The 14701-nt window shown below is 39.4% G+C and overlaps 1 protein-coding gene across 2 annotated transcripts in view; it reads left to right on the forward strand.

Annotated features, from left to right (window-relative positions):
- The window catches only part of slc24a3 (solute carrier family 24 member 3), a 148610-nt gene that overhangs the window by 127565 nt on the left and 6344 nt on the right, over positions 1-14701 (forward strand). For both annotated transcript variants that reach the window (XM_049600622.1, XM_049600621.1), the window contains exons 12-15: positions 1092-1332; positions 5903-6069; positions 8342-8456; positions 9116-9228. In XM_049600622.1, the coding sequence (XP_049456579.1) occupies positions 1092-1332; positions 5903-6069; positions 8342-8456; positions 9116-9228 (636 nt within the window). The remainder of the gene's footprint in view (positions 1-1091; positions 1333-5902; positions 6070-8341; positions 8457-9115; positions 9229-14701) is intronic.

Genomic DNA, 14701 nt, shown 5'->3' on the forward strand with positions numbered 1-14701 from the left:
AGTAGTGTTTCAGACAGCCTCTTTAACAAGGTAATCTGGTGCTGCACAGAAGGTCCAGCCGACAAATCAGTTCCACCAATGAACATCCTGGGCATTACGTTTTTTAGTACATTTCTCAAGGATAAAGCAGGACATGATGTAGAAACCTGGTCAAAAAATGACAACATGTCATGCCCAGCCTCAGTCTCCTTTTTGTCCACGTCATATTCAATAGTGTTTTTTTTTTCAACAGCCTTCATACATTTGTACTCTACTGATCACAGGCTGGTTGAGTTTTGAGAAAAACTGCTCTAAAAGGAAAAAATATATTTTTTTGGTTTTATAATGACACCCTGTCTGTGCTTACACCACCCAGAATGCTCTTTATTCTCCATCTAAGTTATGAACAGCTGCATGCTTGACCAGTTAGTGAAATAATAATCCCATCTGCTGGTATTTTGATACCGAATGATGACACAGTTGACAGCTTGGCTTCATAGCTGCTCAAGCTAACCTTCAAAGTTCTTGATGTGACATTCAAAGCATTGATGTAGCAGGAAATCACTATTTGCTACGTAAATATATAGTTGAGTAATGGTGTGCTGAGCAGAGAATGAAATCACTCTCCCTCTCTGTGTGTTGTAATGCGAGCTTCTCTATGGTTTGTTTGTTGTTGTTGCACTGCAGCCATGTTACTGAAGCATAGCACCCACCCTCACAATAAAAAAAACACACACTCTTTTAAATACAAATTTAATATAAAAAAATAAAGTGCTCAATTTTAGTGTCAGACATGACAAAGAGTCGCACACTCTGAGCTGCAACCCACATTAGCTAAGTAGCCAGTCAACTATATGACATTGAACCCCTCACCTGCACATGTCAACAAAGAGATGACTTGTGCTTTCAGTTTGATTTGAATTGTTTTAATTGACTGGAAAAGAGGAAAGAAATTCCCAGTCAATATTGATATGTCATCTGGTTCTCAATTTAATCTTGATGAATGAAGCTGCTGTATGAAATAAATTCAGCATTTAAAGTAGTTTTTTCTCTCAGTATGTTTATATAACTGTGTGTGTGTGTGTGTGTGTGTGTGTGTGTGCATGATACAGAGGCAGCGTCTGATCAATACACGGACTTTTACCAATGGTGACTCGGATGTTCCAGTGAAAGGAGGAAGTAGGCGGGGCATAGAGAATGGACTGTCTGGGGCTGAAAGGGGTGTTAGTGTTCGCCATGATGACCGAGAGACGGGCAATGAGACGGAGAACGAGGACAACGAGAACAATGAGAACGATGAAGAGGAAGAAGAAGAAGATGGAGATGGACCCTTAGTGCCCTTCCAGTGCCCAGGTACCTGCTGTAGATGAATCTGTGTGGAATGTGTTTTACACACTGTTATAGAAAAGGATCTATTTTTGAAGACAAACAAATTTTTTTTTTTTTTTTTTTTTGGTAAATGGTGTGAGCAATTTCACGTAGGAACTTTTTTCTTTCTACCAAATTACATCAGCCAACTGTATCACTGCATAAGATGCGTGCATCTACTCATGGACGAGAGGCTGGTGACAGCGTGAGATGTAAACATTAATGGCCATTAATGGCCATTAATGTAAACATTAATGGCTGTAGCTTATGTTACAGCTCTACTGAGCTGTAACATAAGCTACCTCAGTGATGCTAGGTGAGCTAGCAGTAGATGCATGCTTCCTTCTGGGCGCTCATATGGTCTAGACTGTTTTAGTGTGAGTTGCAGACTATTGGAGATATTACCTGTAGAGATGTCTGCCTTTTCTCAAATATAATGGAACTAGGTGGTTGGCTTGCGGTGCTCATAGCACTAAAAAAGGTACATTTGAAAAACTCAGCAGCAATCTCTCATTCCAGAAATCATGACCTGGTTATTTAAGACAATCCACGGACCCTGTTGTGAGCAGTTTGATATAGGAACTATTGTGTTTCTACTGAACTACACCCACCAACCGCATCACCACGCAGAAGAAAACGTGCATCTCTGTTTGATACTGCTAGCTCAGCTGAGCTAGCTAACATTACAGCTCAGCTGAGGATGAAACCATCAGTGTTTACATATCGCACTGTCACAAGCACAAGCCTCTTGTCCATGAATAGATGCACTCTTCCTTCAGCACACTGATCCGGTAGGTGGGTGTAGTTTGGTAAAAAGAAAATAGTTCCTACATGAATCTGCTCACAACAAGGTCTGTGGATTAGCTTGAGTAACCACGTCATGGTTTCTGGAAAGACACATTGCTGCTGAGTTTTTCTAATGTATTTTTGGCGCTTTGAGCATCACAAGCTGAGTGCCATCTAGTTCCATTATATTGGAGAGAAGGCAGACATCTCTACAGCTGATATCTCAACACTCAGCAACTCACACCACAACTGTCTAGACTGATAAACAGCACTACAGGTGAGAGAAAAAAAAAGTGTTTTTTTGATTTTGGGGTGAGCTGTCCCTTTAAACAAAAGAGAAGTGTTAATTAGTTGGCTTTAGAAGTGGTGGCAGGCATATTTATGAATGTCAGGCTAGCTAATTCCCCTGCTTTTAGTCTTAATGCTAAGCTAATCATGTCCCAACTCCACAGATGTGAGATTAAGAAAATAAGCAAGAATAAGCCGATTTCCAAAAATGTTTAACTGCTCCTTTGATATATGAGCTTTGCAGTTTGGATTTGTAGCAGTGAACATTTGGTACAAACAATTCTGTTTTCAGAATTAGTAGTAGTTGTAATGTTTTTAGTACATCAGGAGAAAGATTTTTCCCATAATGCAGTCACAGGTTGTTGAATGTTGGTTTGAGGTTGTTGACAATCATGCACAAAATATGTATCCCAGTTAGCTTTTATTTTATTTTTGACACGCTTCAGTTTCCACTTAAACAGCAGACTCTGTGGTATCGTACTCCATCAGTTTTTCTTACATCAGTGCAGTGCTCAGACAGAATCTTTCAAAAATGCTAAAGGCTTTTCATAACTGAAAATAATCACAATGAAGAGGATGATACACAAAAATGTAATCCCAAAAAGTTGATGAAAGGTTAAAGTGAACTGATAAATCTGCTGTTATTTTTCGTCTTATTTAGATAAAGACATGAATCATGTGATTAAAACACAGATTAACAAAAGCACAACCATGACACTGTTTGCTGGGTATCTTTAAGATTTATCACTGGTGTGAGCATCTAATGTTTATCATCTGCAAGAGTAATTCTTATCTAATTAAGCGCGTTTGGATCAGACGTCTTCATCAAAACAAGTCGAATTTGAAAAGAGTTTATCAAGCTTTATCAAATTTATTCATTTTTATCCATTTTTATATTAACTGATTATCATAAACATTCTTACATGCATAAACCTTGTATATTAGATACTGCAACAAAATGCAAATTGTCTGTCCCCACATTTCAAAGCTATATAGTAAAAAATAAACTTGCATAAATCTTATTTAAATTGAAATTTATTTGAAACTGTGACAACTACTTACTCTTTGGTTAAAAACAAATCACAGACATATACCCATACCTAAATACTGTTTCATAATCTGAGGGGCTTTTGGTTCATTGATCTTTTTAACTTTTTAATTGTGGGCTAAAAATGTTTTGTCATAATAATGTTAGTCTTGGGGGCTTTTAACAGATGACGTCCTGATGTTAGCTTTGCTAACTGTCCCTGTCAGCTGCAGTCACTGATGCTTTCTAGACATCATCATTTCCCATAACTGAATAAATACCACACATAGCAACACAAAACTGCTTTGCTAGCTCAATCATGTTGTAACTAAGATATCCGCTGGAAAAAATATTTTATTCACAGACAGTTTATTGAGTTATTACCTTATTTTTATACAGTCTATGGTTATTACAGACACCTCTAACGGCTAACATAACAGCTAATGGTTAGCCCAGCTAATCTATGATGTTATTATTGTTATTATTTACAAAACGTACACACAGAAATAGTAACGTTTGTTCAATCATTGTGTTTATAGACTTTACAAACATCAGATTAGTCTACACGGTGATATAGTGACGTGAAAAATGTGATACATAGCTAAACTCTGCTGGTTTTCTACCCAAAGTATTTGTAAACAACACGGCGATTCCCTGGGGGCACCGCCGGAAGTGAAGGGCGTGAGGCCCCTGCAGTTCCGTTAGTCGAAAAACTCCGGGCTGTGCCTCCAGAGGTAAAGGAAGAAAAAAAAAAAAAGTTTTTTTTTTTTTTTTTTTTTTTTTTTTTACCAATGGATTTCCAGATTGCTTGTTGATATTGTCTGCCTGTGTTTTGTTTTGTTTTGTAATTGTTTATTGTATGATTTGTACCTGCCTTGGGACTACGGATGAAATTTAGCATCTGTGCTAAGTCTGGCACATTTACATTGATGCTCAAAGCAGTAATGTTGATTAATGTGCATTGTCCCAACTCAATAAATAAATAAATAAATGAAATGAAAATGAAAACTGAAATAGGACAACCAACTGTTGTGGGTGGATATTATAGACTGTATACAGTCACTCACTAGTACTGTATGTGGACTCCCATTTTGAATTCAAAAGTCTTGGAAAGCTGCTTACCCTTGCAGCAAACTTTTTCCAGTGGCCACTAGCAGTTGTGCAGCGAAAAAATCCCCTATGGCCAGAAAGTATTTTCCTCATAAACCACCACACTTAAAGAGATGTCTGTCAAACTGCTGACAGGACACCTCCAACTGCAAACAATATCAATTATGACTCTTTCTATTATGAATTTTTAATCCATGGTGGTTTCATATTTGTAAAACATACATGGAGCCAAAAAGAGCAATTTAAAAATCTGTGATGTCATCACAATGTAAAGTCTATGAGCTGAGCGAGAATTTGCAGGAAGGGCCATTGGGTGAAATGCTACTGTGTATATTCAGTGGGCCATATACCGTGGAAGTAAACCTGGAAGCTAGTCAACTTATTTGGTTTATGTACCAGGCTAGCAACTACACTGGAATGAGTAGGCGCCATTGTGGCATCTAGTATTGTTATAATCTATAGATTCTGGACTTCGCCATCTTGGATTTTTGGAGCTAGGAGTGATTTGGATGAAAGGGTGGAGCTAACCCCTATGCTAGCTGCTAGCTTCTTGGGGTTAGCTCTACCCAAGCTGCTAGCTTGGTTAGCACAGTGAATTTACAGCTATGGCTAACTGTGATAAAGCTAATTTTAGATTTTTGCTGGTAAAGAACAGGCTTAAAACCATTAAACCCAAGTGTATTTACTGGAAAAATTGGGTATCTGACTCCTTAGAGAATATTCTAATGCAACCAAACGCTGAACAAGGCTTTTTTTTTTAAGGCAACCAAATTGTTCTAATGAACTTTCATGAACTGAAAACACACCGAAATAGCAACAGCTACGGCTCCACCTTTACTCTTTGAATCTGGGGTTACACCATGTTTACATCACGTAACCAACATTGTTGCCATGGTAGTGGACAGCACCCACCTGTTACTCAAAGCAGCAGTGCCCATTAGTTATGCCTAACTTTAAGCCTTAATAACATTTTAACGGGTGAGTTTGATCAAAATTCACCCCCTATACAGTTGTAATAAATGGGAAAATTAGCTAGAGAGACCAAAACTGTTTTTTTTTTTTTGTCTAAGTCTATTTCTGCTGTTAAGTTGGACATTTAAACATGGGGGTCTTTCGGGACTGACTTGCTCCTGGAGCCAGCATCAAATGGACATTAGAGGACCTGTAGTTTTTGGCACTTTCAATTTTTAGCGCCAGAGGTTGCTGCATCAGTGTTTGCCGACAGATTTAGAGGTCTCATATAGTATGAGGGGGCATAAGAATCTGTCTTTGTACCCTTCCTCCCTCTTGAGACAGTCCATGTATGTATGTCTTGACATTGTATGTTTCCCTGTGTGTTTTCAGCGGGTATGTGCAACAAACTGAAGTGGCTACTGGCCTGGCCTCTGTGCCTGCTGCTGTACTTCACCGTCCCCAACTGCTCCACGCCTCGCTGGGACAACTACTTCATGCTATCCTTTGTCTGCTCTACCCTGTGGATCGCCGGCTTCTCCTACATCATGGTCTGGATGGTGAGAGACTGGGAGGAAAAGATGGGAAGGGAAACTGGCAGTTATGTAAAAAAAATATATATTTTTCTCAGTGACATGCTATTCTGCCGTAGGCTGTGTGATTTTTTTTTTTTAATTTACATTTGTGGTAAATCTTTTGTGTCTCATGTAACAATTTAGCAGCTAAAGAGCCAGATATTTTCATCAGGAGTTGAAAACCAGGAACAAATGAATGCTAATGTTGCTTCAGAACTGCTGGGTGTGTATATTGGCAAAAGTCTCTAATATGTCAAATCTGTGCTGACTTTTTCAAGTTCACTAATGTGGCTAATGGCTAATGTTAGCAAACTGCCGAGTGTTAACACTTAGCAGACACATTAAAGGTGCTTAAATTAATATTTTGTTGCTTCAAGGTAGTGGAACAAGCTGGAAGTAGAAGGCTGATGTGTCATCGCCTGATAAAATTCATTAATATGTCAGCGATCCCTGGCTCAAGCCCTGTTTACACAGGACTAGTATTAGCTGGGGACCTCTGGCATTATGGAAACAATTCAGAGGTCGTCTATGATTTTAATCACATGTGAATTTGTCATGGCCATAATTTTTCCATCACAAATCAACTACCTTATTTCACCAAACACAGAGGTTGTGTGATAATGCTAGTCCTCTGTAAATTGGCATCTGGGTGATCTGGAGGTTGTATTTAGGTCTTCTGTTTGCTCCTCACCTTAGCCCCTTTTACACTGCCAGATTTGAATGTTGGGCCATTTTGCTGGCAAGCTGTGAGTGTTTAGACACACAGAGCCGGATTGGCGAGTTGATCCGAGGTGCCTAATTTTACAATACAAGTCTTGTGTGAATAGGGCTTTATTTACAGATTCAGCACACAGAGACAGAGCGACATTTGGAGTCACCTGTTGTAGCGATATGGGGCAGTTATTCTATAAGTAGGTCCACGTTTTATATCGCACATGAATTGCACATGCACATGGATGACACTATACACAGTCCTATCAAAGGTGTCACCATATTCCATCAATCAACAGGTGACAGTAACATGCTAAGATATACTGCAATATATTAGCAAAGGCAGGGAAGAAGAAGGCCTCAGTAACAGCAATACAAACCAAAACTGTAACATTTTAAAAAAGACAGTTTCATAAACTCCACTGTAAGCTAGGACTGAAACATTTGGTTTTTAGAGTGGAATATTTTAATTATGACAATAATGAATGAGGACAAAACAAATACATGCATTAGTAGATTAGTAAATTAATGGTTTTGTATGTCATTGTCTATTAAAGCCCTTTTTGATCAATGTAGTTTTAATATGTAATGCATTTACTTACATTTTCTAAGACAGTCAGGCCTGTGCGTACACATGATGTGAGGAAGCTCTAAATTCTTTTGCAGAGTATGAAAAAATTCAGGTTAGAAAAACATAATGAATCCTGGACTTCTACCAAAATATTCATGCACATGGTTTCTGCACAGATTTGCGTTATGATGAGTAACACTGAATGTAAACACACATTTTCTATGTTTACAAGAAAACTAAACAGGGAACCTTAAAGTCTTACATCAGTGTTGTTGCCTTTGTCTTTCTACCTGTGGTGATGGACAGGTACTGTGCACTGGGTTGGTCTGAGCTATTTACCTCACAAAAACTGCTGCTGGAAATAAGTGTAATAAGAGTTAAGTTTTGTGAAATATTCAGACAAAGAACCAAAGAGAGGCTAACAAGCTCTATGGAGCTGAATGAATCAGACCAGTGATTCACAGCGACACGAAACCGGTTTAGAACGTCGCAGAAAAAAGTTGCAGCGGTGTGAACTGGCCAGTCTAAGCACTGACTCAAGCGGGCTGATGGTGTCACCTGGTCCGCTGGTCAGATCACCGGTGCCTGGTTTTAGAATATAAAGCTGGTCAAGTGTTTCTACAGCCAATCAGCTTGTAGTGAAGTCCGCTGGTCAAGTCAAAATGACCGCAGAGGGCGTGTTTTTTATTGAATGCAAGTAGTTGCCTGTTTCAACTCATATCATCGCAAATCTTTGGTCTGAAGTAATTTCATCCATTGTTGATATTGAAAAATATTGATAAGTGCATGGTTTTATTTTATATTTATCTAAGTCCAAAATGTTATTTTAAGCAGGTCGGTTAAAAGTGTTTCACAGTAATTTGTGTTCAAAATGAATCTCGAGCTGTCTCATCTTTCTCCTGTCTCTCCAGTAGTAAAAAAACAAACAAAACCCACACACAGCCGCCAAACAGTATGTTTCTGTGTGTCTGTCAGGTAACAGTGATAGGCTTCACACTCGGTATTCCAGATGTCATCATGGGCATCACCTTCCTGGCAGCCGGCACCAGTGTCCCTGATTGCATGGCCAGCCTAATAGTGGCACGACAAGGTAAACACACACACATACACACAATCACAGGTTACCAAGCTGTCATTTAACACCAACACACACACCTACGGCCCGATGGAAGCCAAACAACAGAATCAAAGTGAAGCCACTATCAAAGAGCCAGAGAGGGAAGGAGATGACAGAGATAGAGATGGCCGGGGGGGGCAAAGATTGTGGGCCTGTCATCTTTTTCCACTGTCCCTCTTCCGTCCCTGTGGTGAGGCTGTAAGAGAAGGGGGGAGGTTGATAAGGGAAGACAGCCCGACAGGGTCTCTTCCTCCATCCTTTCATCTGTGTTTATTCTTGCTCCTGTCATCAAATATTTAAACGGCTCTGTCTGTCGGCGTGCGGGGGCTCGCTGGGAGACACACACTCGCCACTGCAGTTTAGTCGTCCATCCTTTGCTTTGTAGCTGCTGTCGCTTCATCACTGCGTTGTTTCTGTGGGATGTCAGGCGGACAGATAGCTCCACTAATCTCGCCTGTATCAACCCACCTCTGTCCCAACCGGTCGCAGCTTCTCCCCCCACACACCCAGTGTAACTTCCTGTCTCCTCGTTGCCCACTCACTTTTCCTTTCATGCTGTCTCTCTGTACCTCTCTTTATCCGTTCCCTCTGGTTCTTCTGCTTTACATCTCTATCTTTATCCATCTGTTCAGGAATGGGAGACATGGCGGTGTCCAACTCCATCGGCAGTAATGTGTTTGACATCCTGGTGGGGCTCGGCCTCCCCTGGGCCCTCAAGACTCTGGCTATCAATTACGGCTCTGATGTAAGTAACACACTCCTTAATGTACTTCATCCTCTTCTTCGTAGGGTCAAACCAGGACACACAGATGTCATACACATATTTCTAAAATCAGCGCAGCTTACTCTTTCCACTGGTGATATCTAATGCAGTCTTTGTTTTGACATAAAAAATAGTTTGGGGAAAAAAAGAGGAAAAATGCAAAGTGAAAATAATCAATAAATATATAGTAAATAAATACATTTAAAAAGAAATGCTAAAATAAATACCCATTTAAAAATTATATATATATATATATAAATTAAAGGAAAAGTTAAATGGTAAAGTAAATGGCGTTGGTGGCTTAGTGGTAGAGCAGGCGCCCCATGTACAAGGCTCAGCGGCCCAGGTTCGACTCCAGCCTGTGGCCCTTTGCTGCATGTCACTCCCCCTCTCTCTCTCCCCCCTTCACACTTGTCTGTCCTATACATTAAAGGCTAAAAATGCCCCCAAAAAATATATTAAAAAGGTAAAGTAAATAAAAATTAAATTAATAAAATCACCTGCATGGCCTACAGCTTTGCAACTTCCACTGAACTGTAGGACCCACTCATCTCCAAGCTGCAAATTATGAAGTCCATCCATTTTTTTTTTTTTACCAAAAACTATAAAACTAATTAAACCTATCTACTCCAATTTTTTTGCTCAATTCACACCAAATATGCTACAAAGCATCTTCAGACTGTCCCACGTAAACATATTGTACAGATTTTCAATTGATCAGACCACAGTTTGTCATAATGCATCACGGTAAACAGCTTCTGCACATTCTCATTAAATGAAGTTTAAAAAAAAAAGGGAAAAAGACAATATTTTGCTGTAAGGGTAGATGTAGTGGATTTGATTTTAGCATTTTAGGTCAAAAACTGAAAATCTATACCAGTGAGGTAGCTCAACTTGATAACAACTTGCCACTGGTGTCTAAAGGCTGTGAGTTGAGGTCCTGGGTGGTGCAGATTGATGCCTCCTCAGATGTTGTGCTGTGTGGGTTAGAACACATGTTTTCAAGGAAATTTTTGGTTTTTCAGCACAGAAAGCTCAACTGGATCACAATTAGCAATTGTTCTTCTTGATGCTGCTCAAAATGCCCGGCCCTGACCACTTGTTGCACAGAAGCTATAAATTATTTTTGATTTTGGCAGCTTCGACCCTTCATACATTTCCTGTTTGTATCATTCAAAGCATGATGGGAGAAACTCATAACACACACACACACACATATATATATATATATATATATATATATATATATATATATATATATATATATATATTAGATTGTGACAAGAGAAGGACAAGCAGTGTGAAAGTTACCTTTTTTGTTTAACACTGTCAGTAGAGATGAGCACAGACATTTGGAGGGGAAGTTAAAATACACCTCTCATCTATAAATTCATAGCTACCTACCACTTTAACCAGAGATATGAAGAGAAACATACTTTATTGGAGATAAAGTGTACTATATGAAGTGGATGTCAGACATTTCAGTAATGATTCACCTGTTGTTTGTCTGCACACACAAGCAAAATCAAACATATAAAAATTCCCGGCAAGATCGCGTGATTAAGGCGTGGTGTACTGGAGAAAAGTTATGTGGCATGTTTTCGTTTTGAAGGACTTGCATTGAAGCACAAACTGGACTGCACCTCGCTGTGTGTGTGCTCTCAAAGTCACAAATTCTTATTTCGTGGTTTAACATGCAGGCGCACTGGGAGCCATGAGCAGTATCAAACACAGTCATCTTTTAAAGTGAAATCCATATTTCCGGGGTAAAGGAGTAAACAAGACAGAGCTGTGTCTAAGCAGCTGAACAGATAAGATAAACATCATATTTCCTTAAGTTTACATTTGAGTTGTCTTTGTACAGTGATAAAATACAGCCGCTGATGGATGAAGTGAGAACATCTGATAAAAACTGAAAAAGATGCTATGCAGTAATCTGTGCACTTGAGATTATAAAACCCAACTGGCTTTTAAAGATCAACCCAAAAAAGTCAACATGATAAAATGATACACAGCTTCATGAGAACACAATCTGAATGACAACACCAGCTACAAGATGGAAAAGAGAAAAACAAAAAGCTATTAAGTGACAGAGAAATAAGCATGAACACAGGCTGTAATGGAGATGAGCATGGTAATAAGCGTGTGTTTTCCTGTGTGTGTGTATGTGTGTGTAGGGAGAGAGAATAAGGAATTAGGTGATGCACTGCGCCATCCTGAATTATCAACACAAGGAAAATAAATGAGTGTTTTTCTGTTGTACAAAGCAATTAAAACTCAGATTAAACAATGTGCCCTTAGTTTGAGTTGTAATTTATTGATTTTACAAAAAATAATTATTAGTTTTTGAACAAAGCATCATTTGTGTTCTGTCCCCATTGAAGTAGAGGGCATTAGGTACTCAGACGATGTGGTTTGTAGACAAAGTGATAAAGTCTGTACTAAATTGCACCTTTTAATCTAGTCTTAACTGCATAGAAGTGATATACTTAAGGTCTTTTTTTTATGCCTCCATGCCAGCAAGAGTGCTGGCTGAAGGCATTATGTTTTTGGGTCGTCCATCCGTACGTCCCGTTCTTGTAAAGGCGATATCTCAGGAACACCTGAAGGGAATCTCTGCAAATATGGCACAAACATCCACTTGGACCCAAGATGAACTGATTAGAATTAGGTGGTCAAAGCTCAAGGTCACTGTGACCTCCTTCTTTCTGGCCATAACTCAAGAATATATACGCTAATGACGACAAAATTAGTGTATATATTGGTGTGACATAATATTGTTTTCTAGCCATGATTCAATGCTATAACTCATTTGGTCAGATAATGGATTTGTGACACTGATCTTGGGTGTTCACCTTGAAACTGTGCTGATTTTATTAATGCATACTCATACAACAATTCGTATGATATCTTGCGAATTAGCTGTTACATACATACATATTTAACATATGGTTATGTAGGTTAGGTTTAGGCAAGTAAAGTTACTGTGGTTAGAAAAAGAAACATGGTGGAGAACGTACCTTGAAAAGACTCAAAGTTTACACAGTTCCAAACACTGGTTTCCGTAGTGAAAGTCCTGTGTTTTGCGATACATCCACCACCCAATCTGCTTCCTTAGGGGACAGCTTCCTTCTTTACTCCCATCAGCGCATTTGTCACTTAATCGCCGCTTTCTTTAATATGTGGGTTATACAAGTACTACTCGCTCATGATAACATGGGATATGTATAACGGGGTGGGTGCTTTGCTCTTTTTTAGGAAAATGTACAAACAGGTCATGGGAACAACTTAGATTGTATAAATCTTCTGTGCTGCAGGTTTGAAGATGTGTGTGAAGCACCCATGTTTTCCAAAAACTAAATTTTATACCTTTTATTTAAAGTTACAATGTGTAATTTACATGGTTGTTTATTAGCAAATATCAACTATTGCTTTCATAAATATATATTTGCTAAAGTGTAATGCAATTCACATACAAATGGAAGCTTTCTCATAGGCTTAGAATGATTTCTCTATATATACACAGGCAGGGCGCGGTATGCTGGAGGCTGCCCTCTTGCGTCGCCATATTCGAATACAGTGGCCGAAAGGGATATATGCACTTCACGTTCACCTAGAACTTGCCGTCACTGGAGACAGAGAAGGTGAAGATCAATCCAGGGCGCTTCTGTGTGAACCTGCTTTGTACTTTTATGATTCTGTTGCACTTTAAATGGAGGACCACACATATGTTTTGCCCCGGAAGAGGGAAACCACGCCACCAAATAAAAGAAAAAGATCAGATAAGCGAGGACGGGACAAAACGCTAGTGAATATCGGCGTCGCTTATTCCAGGTGGAAAGAACTCCTGTGGAAGAACACTCTGGAAACGCATATATTATAATCGTACCAACCTATATTTGCCGCGCTGTGTCGTGACTAAAACATAAAACGTGTTATTTTAGCATTACTGTGCTAATGTTTGCTTGTGTTACCAAAACAATTAGAAATAAAACACCCCTAACATAACGTTATATCTCACAGATAACCTATATGTACAAGTTACTGTTGGCCGTAACTACGCCAAAACAACCAACAAACAAGAACTTAGCTGTAACTCCAACTGTGCACACAGCACACCAGCACGCGCACTCACACAGCTCTCATTCCCGTCACACTTGCACCCCGCCCCCCTACCTATAGCCTACTCATTCAATCCCAAACATGCCATTAACTCACAGAACATTGACATTATAACAGAACATTTACTGCAGGGTCGCTACAATATTGTAACATGGTTTAGATTCCTAAATAAATATTCACCTCGTCGCTAGATAGGCCTACTCCCGAAAAACTCGAAAAACTCATGAATGGATCTCTGCTGTCTGCACAAGGCTTTTTATCCTACGAGGCCACCGTCACTTACCTGACGGGAGGGGCGAGCGAGCGAGCGCAAGTGAGCCCTGCAATCTAGAATTTGACCACTGATGTCACTGTTACTCACCATTTACACACTTTTTAAGTCTTCACTACATATACTATATGAGTCTGGACAGACATGGATGTAAACTGCAGCTTGACTGGTTGACAGAGGCATTTAACCACGAGGCGGTAATTCTTTAGCCTGTCAAATTTTCACATGTGAATTTTACATAAGGTCAGAGGTCCAAAACAATAGCACAGTGTACCAACAAATGAAAGTCCTTAACATTCCATGAAGTTGTCCATAACACAATAACAAAAAACTCTATGTAGAACATTTCATTGGAATAATTTCTCTGATTGCACCAACTCCATTGCAATGAACTGATTTTGCCCCATTTTAAATCTTGGTGTGTCCATGCCATAAAACTAAGAGGTAAGAGGAAAGATACTCATTAGAACAGTGGTTCTCAACCTTAATTGTGTCAAAGACCCCTAAAATGATATACATTAGACTACAAACCCCCATTTGATTAGATCTCGCTTCATTCATCCATAGTTGTCATGTGGTGATGTGATGTAATTTGTCATGAGATAACTTTGAAGGAAGTTAAATCTATGATCTATGATCTGAATCAGACAATTTGGCCGTTATCAGGCCATTAAATTGCCATTATCAGTGGTGATAAGTGACATAGATATGGAATGGTAGGGGCCTACCACCTACTACCAAGCTGAAAAGGGTTATTATCAAGTCATGAAAGGAAACGTTCTGCCAGAAAGGGGACTGGCCCTGGACTTTCACCAAGGAGACTGGGGCTTAAGTCCCATGTGAAACCAGTATTTATGCTCAACCGTGATCTTTTTCAAAACCTACCCACATTGTTTTGGCACCTCAACCTATGAAAATTGAAACCTAAACTGGTAACAGGCATTGGATGGGCTTGTATCAACCTTCTGAACCTACCAGTAGGTGTAGCGGTCGCTGGTTCTATGAGGCTTATAACCACAGATAACTTTTATTGAATGGGTTGATAACAGCCTTCTGAATCTA

This window comes from Epinephelus fuscoguttatus, linkage group LG16, assembly GCF_011397635.1.
Source record: "Epinephelus fuscoguttatus linkage group LG16, E.fuscoguttatus.final_Chr_v1".
NCBI classification, from domain to species: Eukaryota; Metazoa; Chordata; class Actinopteri; order Perciformes; family Serranidae; genus Epinephelus; species Epinephelus fuscoguttatus.